This window comes from Cucurbita pepo, chromosome LG01, assembly GCF_002806865.2.
Source record: "Cucurbita pepo subsp. pepo cultivar mu-cu-16 chromosome LG01, ASM280686v2, whole genome shotgun sequence".
Classification (NCBI taxonomy): Eukaryota; Viridiplantae; Streptophyta; class Magnoliopsida; order Cucurbitales; family Cucurbitaceae; genus Cucurbita; species Cucurbita pepo.
Window position 1 is genome coordinate 16,807,190 of NC_036638.1, and position 20,200 is coordinate 16,827,389.

Consider the following 20,200-nt stretch of genomic DNA (forward strand, 5'->3'; position numbering starts at 1 on the left):
AATTTGTGTGTTGTGTGTGAATTTTTAATATATTTTATCTAAGATTATATCCAAATAATTATAAATTGTGGATAAATAAAACTTTTAAAAAAAAAAAATTGACAACCCAACCCGAAAATAGAGGGTTGGGTTGGGTTGTGAAAAGTTTTGGGTTGGGTTGGGTTACCAATCCAACCAACCCGAACTTTTGGGTTGGGTCAAAAAAATCGCTCAACCCAACCCAAACCATGTACACCCCTAGTAAGGCGCATATGCACGGATGACGATTCTGGCCATGAGACTTAAGTTAGGGTAGATGCATTTATGTTATTTAGAGCCTTTAAGTTAGATTTCGACATTATTTTATTTAAACTTACACGTTGTTGAATTTCTGCTACGTTGTTTTAAAAGATTTTACCATAAACATTTAAGTCCATGATCATTTAAGTCCATGACATTATTTATCAAATATTTTAAAAGAAAGTTTATGCACGTAACAGTCATGTCATGCATGCAGTAAGAACCTTGTCTTTAATAAGAAAATAGTCGTTGCAAATGGAACTAGAGCAGTACCTCTCCCAGTAAGATATGATTCGGGGATGATCCAATGCGGAAAATTATGGGTATGTGATACCCAAGTAAAAGATGCGTATATAAATTAACCGAGATCACATTCAAATGAGAGTGATCTTTCAGATAAGATGACTAAGAAATATGATTTTTTTATTTTTAAATGTACAAATTATTAATTTATTTGGACGAGAAGTTAGGCTCGATTAACCTTAATATTTTATAATTTTATAACAATATTTACCTTATGTCTATTCTAATATGAAAATTATTATTACTTTTAATCAATTTCTTAAAAATATTAACATCAAAATTAATAATAAGAATTAATTATAAGATTTATTGAAAGAACTAAAATGGGATGAGACTCAAATTAAAATATATAAAAATTAGTTAAATATTATAGTTAGTTCTTATGGTTTTCTTAAATTATCAAAAACATTTTATAGAATCTTTACGAATTTTATCGAACAAATTCTAAACTTTTCTCTATATAATTAGAATTAAATCGGTTCCTCGAAGGGGTGAATTGTAATATCCCACGCGTTTTAAAACCCTCTATCAGTCTCTATCGGTTGTTACGTGATCTCTATCGATTGCTATAAATTGTTATGTATCGTCGTTTTAAAATTCTCTATAATCTTTATCGGTTGTTACTTAATCTCTATCGATTGCTATCAGTTGTTATCTATTGTCGTTTTAAAACTTTCTATCGGTCTCTGTCCGGTTGTTACCTGTTACAATTTAGTACTATAAATTCAATACTAAATTTTAGTTGGGAAGATTGAAGAATTAACTAGAAATTAAACTTCAATTGGAAAGACCAAAAAAATTTACCTTCCCCTAAATTAATTAATTTCTATTGATAACTGATTAAATTAATTCAATTAACTTATTTTTAATTCAAACCATATTAAATGCAATTAGTTTCTCTATTAATAATGATATAAATGTTAATTAATTTCCATTAACTTGTCACATCAGTAATTTTTCATCTTAAAAATATGAGTTATAAATTAACCATATATAAATTGAAACATTTGTTGAAGCTCTTGTAGAACAATTATAGAGTTTGGTTGGTACTCTTCACCCTAGCTCAACCATTGACATCAACAACATTTAGCAACCATGTGTAGCACTTGGTTTCCATGGCGTCCCGTAAAGTTAACCTTCAAAGGCTTAACGGTAAGAAATTTTGATTTGATATTGAACATAAAGCTACCGACTTTCAAGTCATCTTCTTTCTCTTCATCTACAGGATTCAGCTTTGATGTGTAATGACTACAATTCTAATTTTAGACCATCAACATTAGTACCTACCCATGAAGCCAAACGGTCAATTTCAATGAAGGTAAGATTAAAGATGTTAATGTTATTTTTTTAGTATGACATTAAAATTTAATAATATTTAACGCAGACGAGTAAGCGTTACATATCCTCCCAATCTATTTCCACGGAAGATTTGAAGCCAAGACCTGCTAATTCCTCTCCCCTCACTCCTCTCGGTTTCCTCGAGAGAGCCGCTACCATCTACGGCGACTCTCCGTCAATCATCTACGGCGACACCACCTACACTTGGTCGGACACCCACCGTCGATGCCTTCAACTCGCCTCTTCCCTCTCATCCATCGGCATCCAACGAGGCCACGTCGTCTCCGTCATCTCTCCCAACACTCCCCCCATGTACGAACTCCACTTTGCTGTTCCGATGGCCGGTGCCATCCTCAACACTATCAATACCCGTCTCGACGCTCGAACCATCTCCATCCTCCTAAGCCATAGTGAATCAAAACTCATATTTGTCGATCAAGCCTTTTGTGCTCTAATCCATGATGCCTTGGCGTTGTTTCCGCCGGAGACAAAACGTCCAATGCTCGTCCTCATTACCGATGACGCTGCAGCGGAGGAATCATCATCGTCATGTATTATGATTCACGACTATTTTGTCGATTCGTATGAGGAAATGATTCGGAAAGGGGATTCCGATTTCCGGTGGATTCGGCCGGTGAGCGAATGGGATCCGATCGTTCTTAATTACACGTCGGGAACCACTTCCTCGCCGAAGGGAGTGGTTCAATGTCATAGAGGAATTTTTATAATAACTCTCGATGTGCTTCTTGAATGGGAAGTTCCAAAGCAATCGGTTTATTTATGGACATTACCTATGTTTCATGGTAATGGGTGGAGTTTAACATGGGGCATGGCGGCTGTCGGCGGCACAAATATATGCATTAGAAAATTCGATGCGGCGTTGATTTATACCCTAATTCGCCGCCATCACGTGACACACTTATGTGGAGCTCCGGTGGTGTTGAACATGTTAACTAACTCTCCAACTAATCGACCGTTTGATTGGCCGGTAAAGATTCTCACTTGTGGAGCGCCGCCACCTTCTGAGGTTTTGCTCCGTACAGAGTCGTTAGGGTTTGATGTGACTCATGGATACGGACTGACAGAGACAGCTGGGCCGGTTGTTTTCTGCTCGTGGAAGGCGGAGTGGAACCAGCTACCGACGACGGAGAGGGCGCGGCTAAAGTCGAGGCAGGGGGTGAGGACGGTGGCGATGACGGCGGTTGATGTGGTGGATCAAAAGACGGGAGAGAGTGTGAAACGAGATGGAGTTTCGATTGGAGAGATTGTTTTAAGAGGTGGGTCGATCATGCTTGGGTATTTGAAAGATCGAGATGCGACGACGAAGTCGATGACTGAGGAGGGGTGGTTCTTTTCCGGAGATGTTGGAGTGATGCATCCTGATGGATATTTGGAGATTAAGGATCGGTCGAAGGATGTGATTATAAGTGGCGGAGAGAATTTGAGTAGCGTTGAGGTGGAATCGGTTTTGTATATGAATCCATCCGTGAATGAGGCGGCGGTGGTGGCTCGACCGGATGAGTTTTGGGGGGAGACGCCGTGTGCGTTTGTTAGCTTAAGAGAGGGATTGGCTCAAAAACCGACCGAGAAGGAAATTATTGAGCATTGTAGAGGGAAGCTACCGCGGTTTATGGTGCCGAAGATGGTGGTGTTCATGACGGAGCTACCGAAAACATCAACAGGAAAGATTCAAAAGTATATGCTTAGGGAAATGGCCTTGTCAATGGGCCAAGCAAAGCATCCACGATCCCAAGAGAAAAAGTAAGCAAAAATGTCATTTTTCTAATTTTTAATTCCTTACCTAGAAGGAATTTTAAATATTTAATAAAAAATGTCCAACCATCTTAATTTTTTTTTAAAAAAAAATTAGATTTACAGAAAAATAATAATAAAATAATAAAAAGCGGCATGTAATCAAAGAAACACTTATTGAATCTATTTTGGAGGAAAATTCTAAATTCTTCGTCCACAATCCATCAATCTTCGATTAAAAGATGTTATGAACTTTGTGACATTGAAAGGAGAAGAATTCACGAAGATATCAGGGCTTGAAGAGCTCTCTATCACTTTGTCCAATAAAGGTTGATTTTGCACAAAAATGGGTATGCAACCGAGGAAAAGAATCGAGAAATTGGTAGCCACACATAAATTCGTTCATGGAAGAGATCTCTCGATAAAAAAAAATATCAAATATATTTGGATGGACGTATGGTCATTTAAATATATATATATATATATATATATATATATATATAATATATATACAGAGAGAGAGAGAGGTGGAAGACTTACAAGTCAACATAAAGGAGCCAATTTGGGGTTGGTGGAACTTGACTTTTTTGTGGAAATTAAGAAAAAGGTTTTTAAAAAATTTCTCTAATTTAATGTTTTTTTTTTATAAAAAAAAATGCAAATAATTGATCCTTTCCAAAAAAATAAATAAATAATTGGGTTCAAATTTATGTAACTAATTTCAATTTTATCACCAATATTAAAAAAAAATTGTTATAACAATAAGTATTCCCACATGTTTTTAATAAATTAAAAGATAAATAATAAATTTCAAAATGTAAAAATGTAAATAAAAAAAAAAAAGTGTAAACTAATAATTATATAACGTATTTTAGGGAAGAAAAATTTAATTCCAAGAATTAAAAAATGGTTAAAATTTCAATGAAGAAAGATATTAATGCTCAATTATAAGTTTGGGGATTAGAATTTTGAGTATTTATTTAATGTATATTTTAATTCAAACTATTTATTTAATCTCGGTATATTTTTAAGTTTTGGTTGTGTCGCAAAAAAAAAAAAAAAGGAAAATCCTATTGTAAAAAGGGAAAAATTATTGGTAAGACCAATACACCGTTGGATGTAATAAGAGAAACATGAACGAAATAAAAGACAAGGAACTTATCGAACAAACCTTTAGCTACTAAGTGTCACAATCACACTCTTACGGCAGCAATAGAGCGATTGTGGAGCATTTATTCTAACTAGCAAACAAGTCAATTGTGAGAAATTCAAATTTTACGGATAACATCGGTGTATGCTCGAGTCATTTTTACGAGAAATATTTTAAAAAACGTGAGCTTGAAAACAATTTGAAAGAATTGGAGAAAGCAACATTATAGGTCTAAAGCAAAGAGAAGAAACATCATAGATTAAATAATATATAACTCAGGGCACGAAGAATTGACAACTAGTTGCATCTACCTTTAGTATATTTTGGGGGCATTTTAGACCGGCATAGACATGATTTTGGTGAACAGTCATACTGATATGAACCAAGAGACATCAATCATACAATATACTTCAATGAAGATGTGAAGAAAAAGTTGTCAAAATTATCAAAAGATGTTTCAACTCATGCTACATTGAAGAAGAATGAAGTTTGATTGTTGTAAATTTTGGGTGGGTTACAATTTAGAGTAATTTAGAGTTATTGTATTTTAAGACTTGTTATTTAATTTCGGTTACATTTACATAATGGCTAATTATGGCCATAAAGTAGGAATGTTACAACTCTTGGAATACCTTTAGTAGTTTCATTTTTGAGGCTATATAAAGCCATGTATGTTGTATTTGTAAGGTAGACTTGGAAAATATATAGAAAGAAGCATTTGTGCTCTTCTTTAGCCAATGGCTAAGTTTCTTTGCAATTCTATGTAGTTTAGATTGCATGTAGAATCATTCGAGCTCGACATGATCAATCTTGCTTGTGGAGTGATTCGAATCTCAAACAAGTGTTTGAGATATTTGATCAACAAGAATCATTCAAGCTAGACATGATCGATCTTGCTTGTGGAGTGATTCGAATCTCAAACAATGTTCTTGCCTTGAGATATTCGATCAACAAGGTAATCCGAATCTTATTCCCCTTGTAGTTGGTTCCTTATCTTATCACATACGTTCTCTATTGACACAACATGAAATAGTAAAAAGTATACGATCATGGACAACACGTTATGAACAAGCATAATCGGGACTGTAACGACCTAGATCCACAGCTAGCAAATATTGTCTTTTTTGGGCTTCCCCTCAAGGCTTTAAAACGTGTATGCTAGAGAAAAGTTTCCACATCCTTATAAATGGGGTTTTGTTCTTCTCTCCAACCAATGTGGGACATGACGGGGACATCCGATATGCGACTATAGATAACACGTCTCGAAGAATCATCACCCCGACACTAATCACAGTCATATAGGCAAGTTGATTGAAAGATTAGGTGGGAAAACAAAGAAAGTGGAAGACAGGCATGAAAGATTCGTTTTTGACCTTAAAATCCAGAAGAGAGTGAGAGAAAAGGGTTTGAAAATTGGGTATAAATTAGAAGGGTGCTGGGACAGCTCTGAGAGCCTCACAGCAACCATAATGGGTTCACACAAGATATCAATGGCGTTGCTTTTCTTCTTCGCACTGCTTTTCATCGCCTTTACCGTCTCAGCGGCGGATATTCGTAAGTAGTTCTTGTTGTTCTTGATTTTAAGGCATGCCATGGGCTGTGTAATTAGTTTTGGGTATATGTGACGCAATATCTACCACTCCTAAGTGTGCATAGATATGAAAATATTATTACTCAACGAAAGAATACAGATTTAAGAATTAGAAAAAGAATTGGGATCGAATGTTCAATCTTCATTGATATTCATCACCTTTAAATAGGATACAAGATACTAAATAATATCTACCAAGAAAATATAAACTAACTAAATACTGATAATAAAATAAAATATACTACTATTCAAATTCAACTGATTACGATATCTAAAATATATTTCCTAACTAATATATTCTGGAAGATTACGAATATCATATATTCCATAACTAATTCAAACTAAAATAAGTTGCACTAAATTGTGACAATATGTTTGCAGGTAAGCTGAGCATGGAGTATACAACTGTTGAGAAGGCTGCTCTGAGAGCAAAGCCGGCGGTCTATGATTTCCCATGGAAGGGTGGCTATCATCCTCCAGCCAACGACCGTTGATGCTACTTTCAGCTCGTTGAATTATGGTTAGATATGTCTAAAAAGCAAGTCGGGAACAAGAAATCTTCTTTATCTACGTTGTTTCTGTCTCTTATTTCATGTCTAAAAAGTAAGTCGGGAACGAGAAATCTTCTTTATCTATGTGAGTTAATTTGTAAGGGGCGCCTTCGTTTTTTAAAACCTACCTAAAAAAAACAACACATCACTTACTGAATTATATACTCCAAAGAAAGGAAAGGAGTCGAGCTTTAGTCAAGGAAAGGCTGTTTGAGGGCTTTATAGGCCTTAGGAGGCTCACCATACATCTTCATTGGTATAGAATCGTGATTCCTAACAAGATCAAGTGTGTGCATTTTCTTTCTCGTGTTCTTTGTATTCATCTAGATCAAATGAAGGCATTGTTGTACGATCAATAACCATGGCAATAATTCGGAACGAGAGCAAAATATTATGTTCATGCTTCAACATTCATTGCTCATATCACACTTCAAATAATCTGAGCTATTGCTAATAATGAGTGGAAGTTATCAAACACAGTACAAATCGTTCCAAGTTTGCAACAGAACACAAATTCAGAACACTAAAATTCTTCTTTTCACAGCATGAAAACAAGAATTCAAGAGGAAAAATCCACAAACAAATTCCAACACAGCCAAGAATCTATACAATTCAAATCAGTTGGTACCAGTGGCTGCAACAGGAACAGTATGAAGAACTTTACTGCCACTCCCACCAACTCTGCCACGCCCAATCCCACTTCTACGGGAAGAACAAGAACAATCAGACTCTCTCCTTCTCTCCCCTGTTCTCCGCTTGCTCTCGTCTCTGTCCACCCCTGTTTTTGATCTCCACGAGGAATCAGTTGAATCAGCTGAGTTGGGTTCCCATGAGGCAGCTGAATTCCCCCACTGCTGCTGCTGCTGTTGAACACTTCCGACAAAACTGTTGCTGCCGGAGGATTCTTGATCCTCTGTATCTTCCCCTCCAGCAGGGCTTCCCCTTCTCACAGTCACGTACTTATGGAAGCTTGGTTCCACAATATCATCAAAAGGGTCTCTGTTTCGATCCTCGGAGAAAGCAGAGGAATTGAGATCAGCAACTGCTTCAACAATGGAACACGCCTTGGTTACACAAGCTGGAAGAGAAATAGAGTTCGAATTCTTTTGATGGAAGCTTTGAATGTCTTGAAGCAACATCTTGGTGTAAGATGGTGTTTGATTTTGATTCAAAAGAACTTCTGGATTGATGTCAAATTCTCTGGATTGTCTTCCTGATCTGCTTCTTGCAAGAACTCCCTCTGTGTTTGTCAATGGTGGTGCTGTGGAGGTGATGATATTCACAACCCCTCTTGTTGCAGTGGCCGGAGTGCCTGTTTTGCTGCTATTCACTTGAGAAACTGCTACTTTGTGGCTACTTTTGGACTCTGTTTTTGGCTTCTGGGGTTGAAAGATTACAAGGTATTATCAATCAGTATTAAAATACTCTGTTTTCTAGAGATTTAGGAGCTGAAATCATTAAGAAAATGTGTGTTGATTCCATATGTACCTGGTTTGATCCATTGTTTGTGTCTTTAGCAGATTGAATCCTGTTGTGTTGCTGTGAATTAGTATCGATTTCGCTCAATGGGTTTCTTCTGTAAGGAGATTGCTCTGCTTTTCTTGATGAGCTGCGGCTGAGAGATGGCGGCGGCGGCTGAATTTCGTCTGAAACTTTGACATGTCCATTGATTCTTGCAGGGGACTGTGAACGAGGTGATGAAGCAACTCTCGAACCCGCCATGGCGGTTGCCTCGCCGACGTTTCGTTTAACCGATATTCTCTTAACGGCGGTCGCAGTGGCCGAATCATTGCCAGAACAACCACCAGTGACATTGTTGCTCTTATCCATTTCCAAATGAGCGACTGTAGCCGGAACTGAAACCATTTTCGCCGGTCTAATAATACCACCGCCATTATTCGAACCATTTGAGGCAGACGGCTCCACCGACCGTCGGCCAGGTGACCGGCTAACACGCCGCTCCCGGCTACTGGATCGTTGATTCTGATCTCTCTCCCTACTGGGAGTTCTCCTCCTCCCTTGAGAGGGAGAATATCTCGAAGATTGGCGGTGGCGCTGTCTCTGGTTATGGCGTTTCTCCGCCGGAGTTCCGTCGTCATCAACCTCCACCGAAATGGGAATCTTCCCATCTTCATCTTCATCACCGTAATTTCCAGAATTAACACCATCTCTATCAGAATGGTCAAAATCAAAGCTTCTTTTCGAACCAGAATACTTCCTTCCATTACCATTAGCAGACGAACTCCGGCTCAACCTTCCACACTGAATCAAAATGGCGTCGACCTCCTCTCTAGTACAGCTCGAAGTTCTAACCAACCCCACCTTCAAATTGTCTCCGACATCTCCAGATTCCAAAACCNCCAAGTTTGCAACAGAACACAAATTCAGAACACTAAAATTCTTCTTTTCACAGCATGAAAACAAGAATTCAAGAGGAAAAATCCACAAACAAATTCCAACACAGCCAAGAATCTATACAATTCAAATCAGTTGGTACCAGTGGCTGCAACAGGAACAGTATGAAGAACTTTACTGCCACTCCCACCAACTCTGCCACGCCCAATCCCACTTCTACGGGAAGAACAAGAACAATCAGACTCTCTCCTTCTCTCCCCTGTTCTCCGCTTGCTCTCGTCTCTGTCCACCCCTGTTTTTGATCTCCACGAGGAATCAGTTGAATCAGCTGAGTTGGGTTCCCATGAGGCAGCTGAATTCCCCCACTGCTGCTGCTGCTGTTGAACACTTCCGACAAAACTGTTGCTGCCGGAGGATTCTTGATCCTCTGTATCTTCCCCTCCAGCAGGGCTTCCCCTTCTCACAGTCACGTACTTATGGAAGCTTGGTTCCACAATATCATCAAAAGGGTCTCTGTTTCGATCCTCGGAGAAAGCAGAGGAATTGAGATCAGCAACTGCTTCAACAATGGAACACGCCTTGGTTACACAAGCTGGAAGAGAAATAGAGTTCGAATTCTTTTGATGGAAGCTTTGAATGTCTTGAAGCAACATCTTGGTGTAAGATGGTGTTTGATTTTGATTCAAAAGAACTTCTGGATTGATGTCAAATTCTCTGGATTGTCTTCCTGATCTGCTTCTTGCAAGAACTCCCTCTGTGTTTGTCAATGGTGGTGCTGTGGAGGTGATGATATTCACAACCCCTCTTGTTGCAGTGGCCGGAGTGCCTGTTTTGCTGCTATTCACTTGAGAAACTGCTACTTTGTGGCTACTTTTGGACTCTGTTTTTGGCTTCTGGGGTTGAAAGATTACAAGGTATTATCAATCAGTATTAAAATACTCTGTTTTCTAGAGATTTAGGAGCTGAAATCATTAAGAAAATGTGTGTTGATTCCATATGTACCTGGTTTGATCCATTGTTTGTGTCTTTAGCAGATTGAATCCTGTTGTGTTGCTGTGAATTAGTATCGATTTCGCTCAATGGGTTTCTTCTGTAAGGAGATTGCTCTGCTTTTCTTGATGAGCTGCGGCTGAGAGATGGCGGCGGCGGCTGAATTTCGTCTGAAACTTTGACATGTCCATTGATTCTTGCAGGGGACTGTGAACGAGGTGATGAAGCAACTCTCGAACCCGCCATGGCGGTTGCCTCGCCGACGTTTCGTTTAACCGATATTCTCTTAACGGCGGTCGCAGTGGCCGAATCATTGCCAGAACAACCACCAGTGACATTGTTGCTCTTATCCATTTCCAAATGAGCGACTGTAGCCGGAACTGAAACCATTTTCGCCGGTCTAATAATACCACCGCCATTATTCGAACCATTTGAGGCAGACGGCTCCACCGACCGTCGGCCAGGTGACCGGCTAACACGCCGCTCCCGGCTACTGGATCGTTGATTCTGATCTCTCTCCCTACTGGGAGTTCTCCTCCTCCCTTGAGAGGGAGAATATCTCGAAGATTGGCGGTGGCGCTGTCTCTGGTTATGGCGTTTCTCCGCCGGAGTTCCGTCGTCATCAACCTCCACCGAAATGGGAATCTTCCCATCTTCATCTTCATCACCGTAATTTCCAGAATTAACACCATCTCTATCAGAATGGTCAAAATCAAAGCTTCTTTTCGAACCAGAATACTTCCTTCCATTACCATTAGCAGACGAACTCCGGCTCAACCTTCCACACTGAATCAAAATGGCGTCGACCTCCTCTCTAGTACAGCTCGAAGTTCTAACCAACCCCACCTTCAAATTTTCCCCAACATCTCCAGATTCCAAAATCTCACAGGAAGAAGAAGACAAAACACCTCCATTTTCCTCTTCATTTGGAAGAACAGAGGCTCCATTTTTGTCTCTCCCATCATGACTCTTCCTGTGGTTAATTACAAACACCTCCTTCTTCACAGAGCACTCTGTCTCCACCCCATTTTCTTGTTCTGTTTTCTCCCTGTTCACATCAATGGCGGCGGGAGTGTGAGAAATTGGGATGATGGGTTTGGACGCATTGCAGGAAATGGGTGGATCTTGAGGCACATGGGTGGAAGAAAACGAAGGTAAAGTCTTCTTCTTTTTGCTCAAACAAGCACCCATTAGAGATTAATGGCGATTTTGAGCTGACCCAACACAGGAAATCTTGCAAAGAGATAGGGAAATGGAAGAAACAGAGCTAGAGAGAGAGGGGTTTTGAGATTTGAAAGTGAGATTAGAGGAGAGAGAGAGAGACAGAGAGATAAAAGAAAAGGGAAGCGTAACGGGTGGCGCAGTGTTCAAGAAGCATATTCAAAAATGCTGCAACTTTTTTGAAAGAGAAAGAGAAAGGAAAAATTCGAAATTTGAAAATATTTGTGAGAATTAATAGCCGTTGGATTATTAAGCTGCAAGGGCAAATGAGTCAATCAGCGACACAAAATATGAATAAAGACATGTCGTTTTTATCTAAATCAAATCTATATTTTTTTTAAAATATCTTCTAAATAATTATAAATTAATTTTAGTAATTAATCAATAGACTTATAATTGTGTTTAATAATTCTTATTTATTAAATATAAAATTAAAATTTTAAAAGCTTATTAAAAATACATTCTTTTATTTTTAAATTTATTAAAAACATGTTACAAAATATAGCCTTTCTATTATTTTAGTATTAGATGTTTCAAACTTAATCAATTTAAAAAAACAATTAAAAATATATATTTTGGTATAAAGTTTATAAATTTTAAATTAAATTAATAAAAACACTCGTGAATTTTGTATTTACTTTTAACATTAGTAAACTTAGGTTAGCACCAGACATATACATATTTCATTAAGATATTGACTGATTGAGCGTTGAAATTTTCGAGCGGACATTTAATTTGATAACAAAATTACGGGTAAAATGTTTTTAATATTTATATTTTTGAGTGAATTATGTAAAAATTAGTTGGAAATAATAATAAAGTGTTTTTTAAGCAAATTTGTTTTAAACCTTAAATTTTTACACAATTTTTTACCCACCACTCATTCTTCATCAAGTACTTAAATTGTTCATCAACAAAACGGGCCCCACTCAAAGCCGTGACATGGCCATAACATGCTGACCGTATTCCGGCTGCCGCCCACCGTCGTGCCGGCCGGACTTGTTCCCGCCGGAGACACGTTTCTCAGATCCAACCAACAATTTCGCCTGCTCCCTCAGTTTAAATTTCTGAATCTTTCCGGTCAACGTCTTCGGAAGCTCCGCCACGAACACCACCTTCTTCGGCGCCATATAATGCGACATATTCTTCCGGCAAAATTCAATCATCTCCGCCTCACTCACCTTGCCGCCGTCGCTGTGGACCACCACGAAGGCGCACGGGCTCTCACCCCACCGGGGATGTGGCATTGCCACCACCGCTGCCTCCGCCACCTGTGGGTGCCGGTACAGCACCGTCTCGACCTCCACGCTGCTGATGTTCTCACCGCCTGAGATGATGACGTCCTTCGATCTGTCCTTTATCTCCAAATACCCATCTGGGTGTATCACGCCGACGTCGCCGGTGAGAAACCACCCATTTTGAAAGGCCTTTGCGGTGGCTGCCGGATCCTTGAAGTAGCCCTTCATGATACTGCTGCCACGTAGGACGATCTCGCCGGTGGTCCGACCATCGTGTGGCACGCTGTCCATTGTCTCCAAGTTTTTGACGTCCACGTCAGCTAATGTCAAAATGCTGATTCCTAATCCGCAAAATAGTGAAATAAATATCAATTAATTTTCCCGATTTTGGGTATTTTTTATAATTTTCAAATTTCACGTTTTTTTCATAAAAAATATATTTTTTATGAAAAATATTTTAATTAATTTATAAATAAAAAAAAAAAAAAAAAAAAAAAAAAAAAAAAAANAAAAAAAAAAAAAAAAAAAAAAAAAAAAAAAAAAAAAAAACCTTGTCTAGCTTTAAGCTTGGCTTGTTCATCGGCCGGCAGAATGTTCCACTTTTCTTGCCACTCGCAGACCAACGCCGGTCCGGTGGCCTCCGTCAGCCCATAAGCATGAGTAATATGAAACCCAAGAGCCTCCATTTTCTCCAGGAGCGCCGCCGGTGGCGGCGCTCCGCCAGTGAGCACATTGACTAGCCATCCAAATCGCCGCCGTTCGCCGCCGTTAGCCTCAAGGATGATACGGAACACAATCGGCGCACAGCACATGTGAGTCACGTGATGCAAATTAATATTCCGGTAAATATCAAACGCTGTCGTATTACGCATACAGACATTAGTTCCACCACGAGCTGCAATCCCCCACGTGAAGGTCCATCCATTACAATGGAACATCGGCAAAGTCCACAAATAAACAGGCGCGTTACCCATTTCCCATCCCACCACCAGACTAAGCGTACTGAGATACGCGCCGCGGTGACTGTACACCACGCCCTTCGGCGCCGATGTTGTGCCGGAGGTGTAATTCAAAGCTATTGAATCCCATTCGTCGTCAACCTCTACTGGGGTGAACCCAACATCGCCGTCGTGGACGAGTTGCTCGTATTCCAATTCCCCGAAACGGGCACCGGTGGGAGAGTCGATGTCGTCGATGACGACAACGAATGGAAGCGGGAGGGACGCCGCCATCAATTGACGGAGGGCGTCTTTGGCTTCTTGTATGAATTGGTAGTCAACAAACAAAATCTTCGCCTCGGAATGGCGGAGGATCAAAGCGATGTTACTAACGTCGAGGCGGGTGTTGATTGTGTTCAGAATAGCACCGGCCATCGGTACTGCAAAATGCATCTCGTACAATGCCGGAACATTGGGCGCCAACACCGACACCTTCAAGAACCAAGATTGTCAATAAATTTAAACTCATACCCATGTTAAGAAATTTCGAAAAATATTAAAATTGAATGTTTTTATTAGAAATCACAGACTCTCCACCGATAGCATACAAACGGATCAAAAATTTAGAGAAGATCAAAATGGGATGTTTTTTTAATAAGAATTACGACTCTCCACCATTATTAATAAATTTAAACTTCTACCCATGTTAAAAAATTTCCAGAAGATCAAAATGAGATGTTTGCACAATGGTATGATATTGACCATTTTGCGCGTCTTACTTATTAACACATGATCATTCTTTAAATCTGTCTGTATGCTACTTCCTCTCTATTGGATATTGAAAGTGACTAATTTAAGGAATGATCATTAGTTTATAATCAAATAATACTCTTTCTATTGGTACGACGAGGCTCATGCTCAAAGTGGTGGACAATATCATGTCATTGTAGAGAGTCATGTTCTTCGTCTAACACTCCCAACAATTTTTTAAAAAAACGAGAAGAAAGAGGTCTTACAACGGTGTTCTTGACGACGTTGAGGCGGGAAAGCGAGGAGGCGAGGCGGCAGCAGCGTTCATAAGTCTGGCGCCATGTGAAGCGAGTTCCTTCATAGATAATGGAAGTCCGATCAGCGTAGAACGCCGACGCTCTCTTCAAGAAGGTGATGGGCGTAAGAGACGCATAGTTCGCATCGCATTTCGAAAGGGAATTCATAATTTCGAAAATAATTAAAAAAATAAAAATAAAAAAGCTCAGAGTTTTCTCTGTTAGAGAGAGAAGAAATAGGAGAGAGAGAGAGCGAGAAGGTCTGGTGGAGAAACAAGCGATGTGGGAACAGAGGTTTTATAGGAAGGAAGAAAGAAGAAGGCAAATGACTGGAAATTGCAATGAAATGTAAACACTTTTTTCTTTGTATTTTCTCATCTTTATTTATTTATTTATTTATTTATTATTATTATTGTGGTTTGAATTTAATTCTATTTCTCGTTAACTTCTTCAAAATTTCATTTGGTGCGGATTTTTCTCCCAACCAAAGAACAGATTTTGGTCGAATTACCACCTGTAAAGAAATTGCCCAGTTATTTTTCGAGAAAAGGTAACTATTAGACGAACACGACTCTCCACAATGGTATGATATTGTCCACTTTGAGCATAAGTTCTCATGGTTTTGCTTTGGGTTTCCACAAAAGGTGTCATACCAATGGAGTTCGTATTCCTCACTTATAAACTCATAATCATTCCCTAAATTAGCGACGGGAGACTTCCATCATCCAACCAATCGTAACGATTTTTTCACGAGACTCGGTACGAAATTAATTAGTTAAAATGGGAATAATGTTTTTGTAACTAAAAATTCATTTCACATTTTCCTTGAAATAAATAAAATGGACCCTAAAAAAACATGTAAAAAATGAGTGAATGGTACAACGTCTTTTTCAAGGAAAAATAGAGATTATTTTCGGCGAAAGAATTAAATATAATTTAATTTAATATATTAAAAAAAAATACAAAAATATTTAAATATGGAAATACAAAAAGATGAGTCATTGCTTAATTGAATGTGGGAAGCAAATCCAAAATAAACTTATTTACAAAAAGAAATTATAATCAAACAAAATGAATTTATTGAAAGATTATCTCATCAAGAAATTCTTGAAAATTGTGACAAACCACTCCAAAATGGAATTTATGAAAATAAATGTCCTTTTCTTACTAACAAACTTTTTCGTCCCGTCTGTAATTCAGGACCTAGTGTTCTTGTTAGTACTCGTTTCTCTATCCAATCGACGTGAGATCCCACCGTCCATCTCCCCCTTCGTGACCCGATGTCTTCGTTAGCGCACCGTCCAGTGTCTATTAGTTACAAATCCCCACTCTACTTTTCGAAACTCTAGATCTACATATATACCTAACCATATGCTAATAAAAGTCGACGACAAAGAACAAACAACACGTGTTAACTATATTTGTAAAGTGTCAACAAGCCCTCTTTTTTTTTTCTTTTAAGTACAACATGTGATAGTTATAATCTAAGTTTCGTTCACACATATCTCTCTCATTATATTAAACCCATTAATTAATTTAATTAATTAATAATTAACTAGTTTATTTTCAAAATTAATTTATTCATCTTATCTCTAAACCTATCCAATCAAAGGTTAAATATATGAATTTAGGAATTTTTTATTTATTTTTATGGGATGGAGTGTTAGATGAAAGTTCCACGTCTGCTAATTTAGAGAATGATCATGAGTTTATAATCAAGGAATACTATCTCCATTGGTACGTGGCTTTTTGGGAACCCTAAAGCAAAACTACGAGAGCTTATATATATATATATATATTGGAAAATAAGTAGATTTGAAAAGATAAAACATCGTTAAAAAAAAAAATTAACCGAGACCATATTCGAAGGAAATCAATTATGAGAATAAAATGTCTATAAAAGTCTTTTCGGTAAATCAGTCATAAAAAACTTTAAAGTTACGCACGTTATGCTTGAAACGATAACTTTCTGTAAGTTTTCGTGAGAAACATGTGAGTAAAGATAAAACATATTAAAAAGACGAAAAGATATAAAAATTAATATAAATTAAATTTATAAATAAAACATTTGAAATTTCTTTGAAATTGAGGGGGTCATACTTTACTTAATATTTCAACCAATATAATAAATTAACAAGAATTTTCAACAAGAATTTAAATGGAAAATACCAATTTAAATAGTAAAAAAAAAAAAAAAGAAACAAAATTTAATTATGGTCAATTTCAATTGAAAAATGTTTCTAAACATATTCCTAGAAATTATTACAAAATTTCCTAATAAACTTTAAAATTCTCTTTTTCTTGGAAACTTTCCTTTTTTGCACTACTTTTTTAAAAAATTGTATTTCATATTAAATTAAAACCATTAAAAATATTTAATAATAAATTGTCTGGTTTTAAGGTTCGGCTAATATTTAATTTTAAGAATTCCAGCTCTACTGGACCCACTCTCCATTGAGAAGGAGAGAATCAGTAAATACAATATTATATTCCACGTCCCGTCTCAGCATAATTTTAGGCTCTGTCCAGTTAAATATAAATATATTTTCAATATATATTATATATATAATTAAATTTAAAAAAATTGTCTTAGTTTTTGTTTTTTAATTCTTACATTGTAATATTATTATTATTATTATTATTTTAGAACATTATATTGTAATATTAAAAGTTTTAGTTTTTTTTATAGTTTTTTTTTAATTTTTTAAACTACTCATAAAAAAGATTTAAAATGTTTTTTTTTTTTTTTTTGAAGTTTGATAACGAAAATTGGATGAAATTTTTTGGTTAAAAAATTATGACATAATCATTTTGTTCTTAAAAAAATGGTATTTGTTTTTTCACGGTTTTTTATAATAATTTTTATATTTATTAAAAAAAATATTACGATTCTTAACCCAATTTTTGTCGAAATTAACCTAATTGCAAGTTCAATCAATTAATATCGCCTAAATTTATTTGGCAATTAGGTATCAAGATTGGGTCACTATCAAAATTTTAAATTTGTGTGAATCGTTCAAAAAAATGTGTGCACGCCTACTATGTTGATAGGCTCCGCATATGTCCTTGGTGTCGTACTCGTGAAGTGATATTTAACAACTAAGAGTTTAATACCAGCCATAATTTTAAAGACTTATTAAAAAAAATCAAATAAAAAAAATTAATATACACCTTAGACAACATTTCAACCATACAAATTACAAAAAAAATCAAGTTTATGGTGTGGCCCGCTATCTATCGCCATCAGCATCATAGTTTTAAAATGCTTTTGTTAGGAAGAGATTTTCACACATTTGTAAATAATGTTTCGTTCTCCACTCCAGGGGATGCTTTTCACACCTTTGTAAGATAAGAAATGTTTCGTTCTCATCTGAGTGAAAGGTTTCGACACCATAATAAGGAATGTTTCATTCACCTTTTCAGCCGACATAAGATCTCACAATCCATCCCTCTTGGGGTCCAGCGTCCTCGTTGGTACACCGTTCGATACCTGGTTCTGATAACATTCGTAACCGCTGAAACCCATCATTAGTAAATATTGTCTGTTGTAGCCGGTTACGTATCACGATTAGCTACAATAATGTTTAAATAATAATAATAATAATAATAATAAGTCAACCCGGTGGCCCCACATGCTCCTCCTCCTACCTAAATTTGGTAGTTTTAATAATTAATCTTTCACACTTTGTTCTTCACAAAAATAGAATCAATACTTTATATATATATATATATATATATATATATATATCTATAATATGAATATTACACTCCCAATTTTTTGCTATATTAATTTTTAAATGGTTATTTTCATTTAGGTTTTAAATTTATTAATATGTAATTATTATATTGAATTATAGCGACTAATTCTAATATTTAAAATTTAAAACGACTTAATTCTAATTTATTTTTATTAAGAAACATAAATGAAATATTTTTTTTAATAATAAAATAAAAAGACATAATATTATTATTTCCAATAATTGTCAATTTCATTAACTTGTGGTAGTTATGATATAGAATAATGTAAGACTTTAGTTAATTAAGCATATTCCCTCCCTCAATACATCAAACCCATTATTTTTATTTAATTATATACTTTATTCCCAACACTAATTAATTAATCTAATCTATAAATCAATAATTTACGTTCAAGAAAAATTCCCGAAAAGTCAACTAACATAAAATTGCTCTAACTTCCTATGATTGAGCCACCGAAAAAGAAGGTGCATCTTATTGGTTGTCCTATCCCAAGGATCGCTCTCATTTAGATCTATCATTCCTTTACTCGGGTGTTTCATTAATAAACTCGAACCGTAATCTCCGTAACAAGTTTAATAGATTCTTTTGTGCTCTTAGTGTCGTAAGTAAAGTTAATAGAGTCAACGTCAACGGTTAAATAAAACATATTTGTAGTTTCCAAGAAAGTGGGTCGTGCCAACATTTCGACCAATATGCGATTTTCCACAAGAAATTAAGAGGAAAAGGTGATTTAAAAGCTTAAGTTTGGTGAATGTCAATGGAAAAGGATAGTTTATATATGAAGAGAAGAAGGCATAGAAATGATATCTCAGTTTCTTGGCTAATCACTTTCAAAGTTCTTCATTGTTTTCCTTCATTTTTCCCTTTAATTTCTAGTGAAACTTCTCATTTCAAGTCAACCAATTGGCCCATATGCCTCCTACCTAAATCAACTATTTTTTTAATTCAATAAATACTAATATTTTAACGTTCGACATTGACTTATGCCTAAGTTCATAAATATATTGGTTGATTCTTGATTATAATATGTGATATCTCACGTCGGTTGGGGAGGAGAACGAAACAAAGAGTGTGGAAACCTCTCCCTAGCATACACGTTTTAAGGAAATATTCAAAGAGGATAATATTTGCTAATGGTGGGCTTGAGTTGTTACAAATGGTATCAGGGGTAGATACAGGGCGATGTATCAGCGAGGAGGCTGTTCCCCAAAGAGGTAGACACGAGTCAGTGTGCAGTGTGCCAATAAGGACGGTGGGCCCAAAGGTACTGAAATTGAATGGGAACACGAAATAGAAGAGAAAAGTATTTAAAATGGATGGTAGGAATCAAAATAAGTAAACCATGTGTGAATCATGTGTGAAATGAAGCACTAAGTTTTTAGTCGAATTTTGTGGTTAACAATTCCATCATCATCGTTTGCTATAACACGTGCATTTAATAGAGGCAAAATGAAAACGTGAATCTACTTTTTTTTTTTTTCTCGACCTTTTTTTTAGCATGTTTATCTGTATAAACTATTTAATCGAACATAATTGAATTAATTGACATGCGACTCAACAAAAAGAAAAAAGGTCACAACATAATTGCTCTTGATGAATTTTGAAAAAGCATATTTAAATGAATGTGTAAACATGAATTGAAATGTGAACAGAGTAAGGACCATATTGCAAATATCTTAGAAAGTAAGG

General features: G+C 36.5%; 3 protein-coding genes across 4 annotated transcripts; 1 reads left to right on the plus strand and 2 right to left on the minus strand.

The window, feature by feature from the left end:
• Positions 1-1,510: 1,510 nt before the first annotated feature.
• LOC111807319 (probable acyl-activating enzyme 5, peroxisomal) lies at positions 1,511-3,686 on the plus strand. The gene is made up of 3 exons (XM_023692992.1): positions 1,511-1,734; positions 1,808-1,900; positions 1,967-3,686. The coding sequence occupies exons 1-3, from the start codon at positions 1,678-1,680 to the stop codon at positions 3,683-3,685; spliced, it is 1,869 nt and encodes a 622-aa protein (XP_023548760.1). The 5' UTR covers positions 1,511-1,677; the 3' UTR covers position 3,686.
• Positions 3,687-7,425: 3,739 nt separating this feature from the next.
• Positions 7,426-11,612, minus strand: LOC111788727 (uncharacterized protein At1g65710-like). Of its 2 annotated transcripts, XM_023669199.1 has the most exons (3): positions 11,193-11,612; positions 8,453-9,323; positions 7,426-8,343 (listed from the first exon to the last, which is right to left on the minus strand). In XM_023669199.1, the coding sequence occupies exons 1-3, from the start codon at positions 11,498-11,500 to the stop codon at positions 7,582-7,584; spliced, it is 1,941 nt and encodes a 646-aa protein (XP_023524967.1). In that variant the 5' UTR covers positions 11,501-11,612; the 3' UTR covers positions 7,426-7,581. The 2 variants fall into 2 exon arrangements, with proteins under 2 accessions (XP_023524967.1, XP_023524961.1); XM_023669193.1 differs by lacking the exons at positions 7,426-8,343; positions 8,453-9,323 and adding an exon at positions 9,326-10,212 and having other exon boundaries at positions 10,322-11,612.
• A 728-nt stretch (positions 11,613-12,340) lies between these two features.
• On the minus strand, positions 12,341-15,025 carry LOC111778211 (butyrate--CoA ligase AAE11, peroxisomal-like). Its single transcript, XM_023657943.1, has 3 exons — positions 14,723-15,025; positions 13,319-14,198; positions 12,341-13,109 (listed from the first exon to the last, which is right to left on the minus strand). Exons 1-3 carry the CDS (start codon positions 14,918-14,920, stop codon positions 12,460-12,462), a joined length of 1,728 nt encoding a protein of 575 aa, XP_023513711.1. The 5' UTR covers positions 14,921-15,025; the 3' UTR covers positions 12,341-12,459.
• Positions 15,026-20,200: the final 5,175 nt, after the last annotated feature.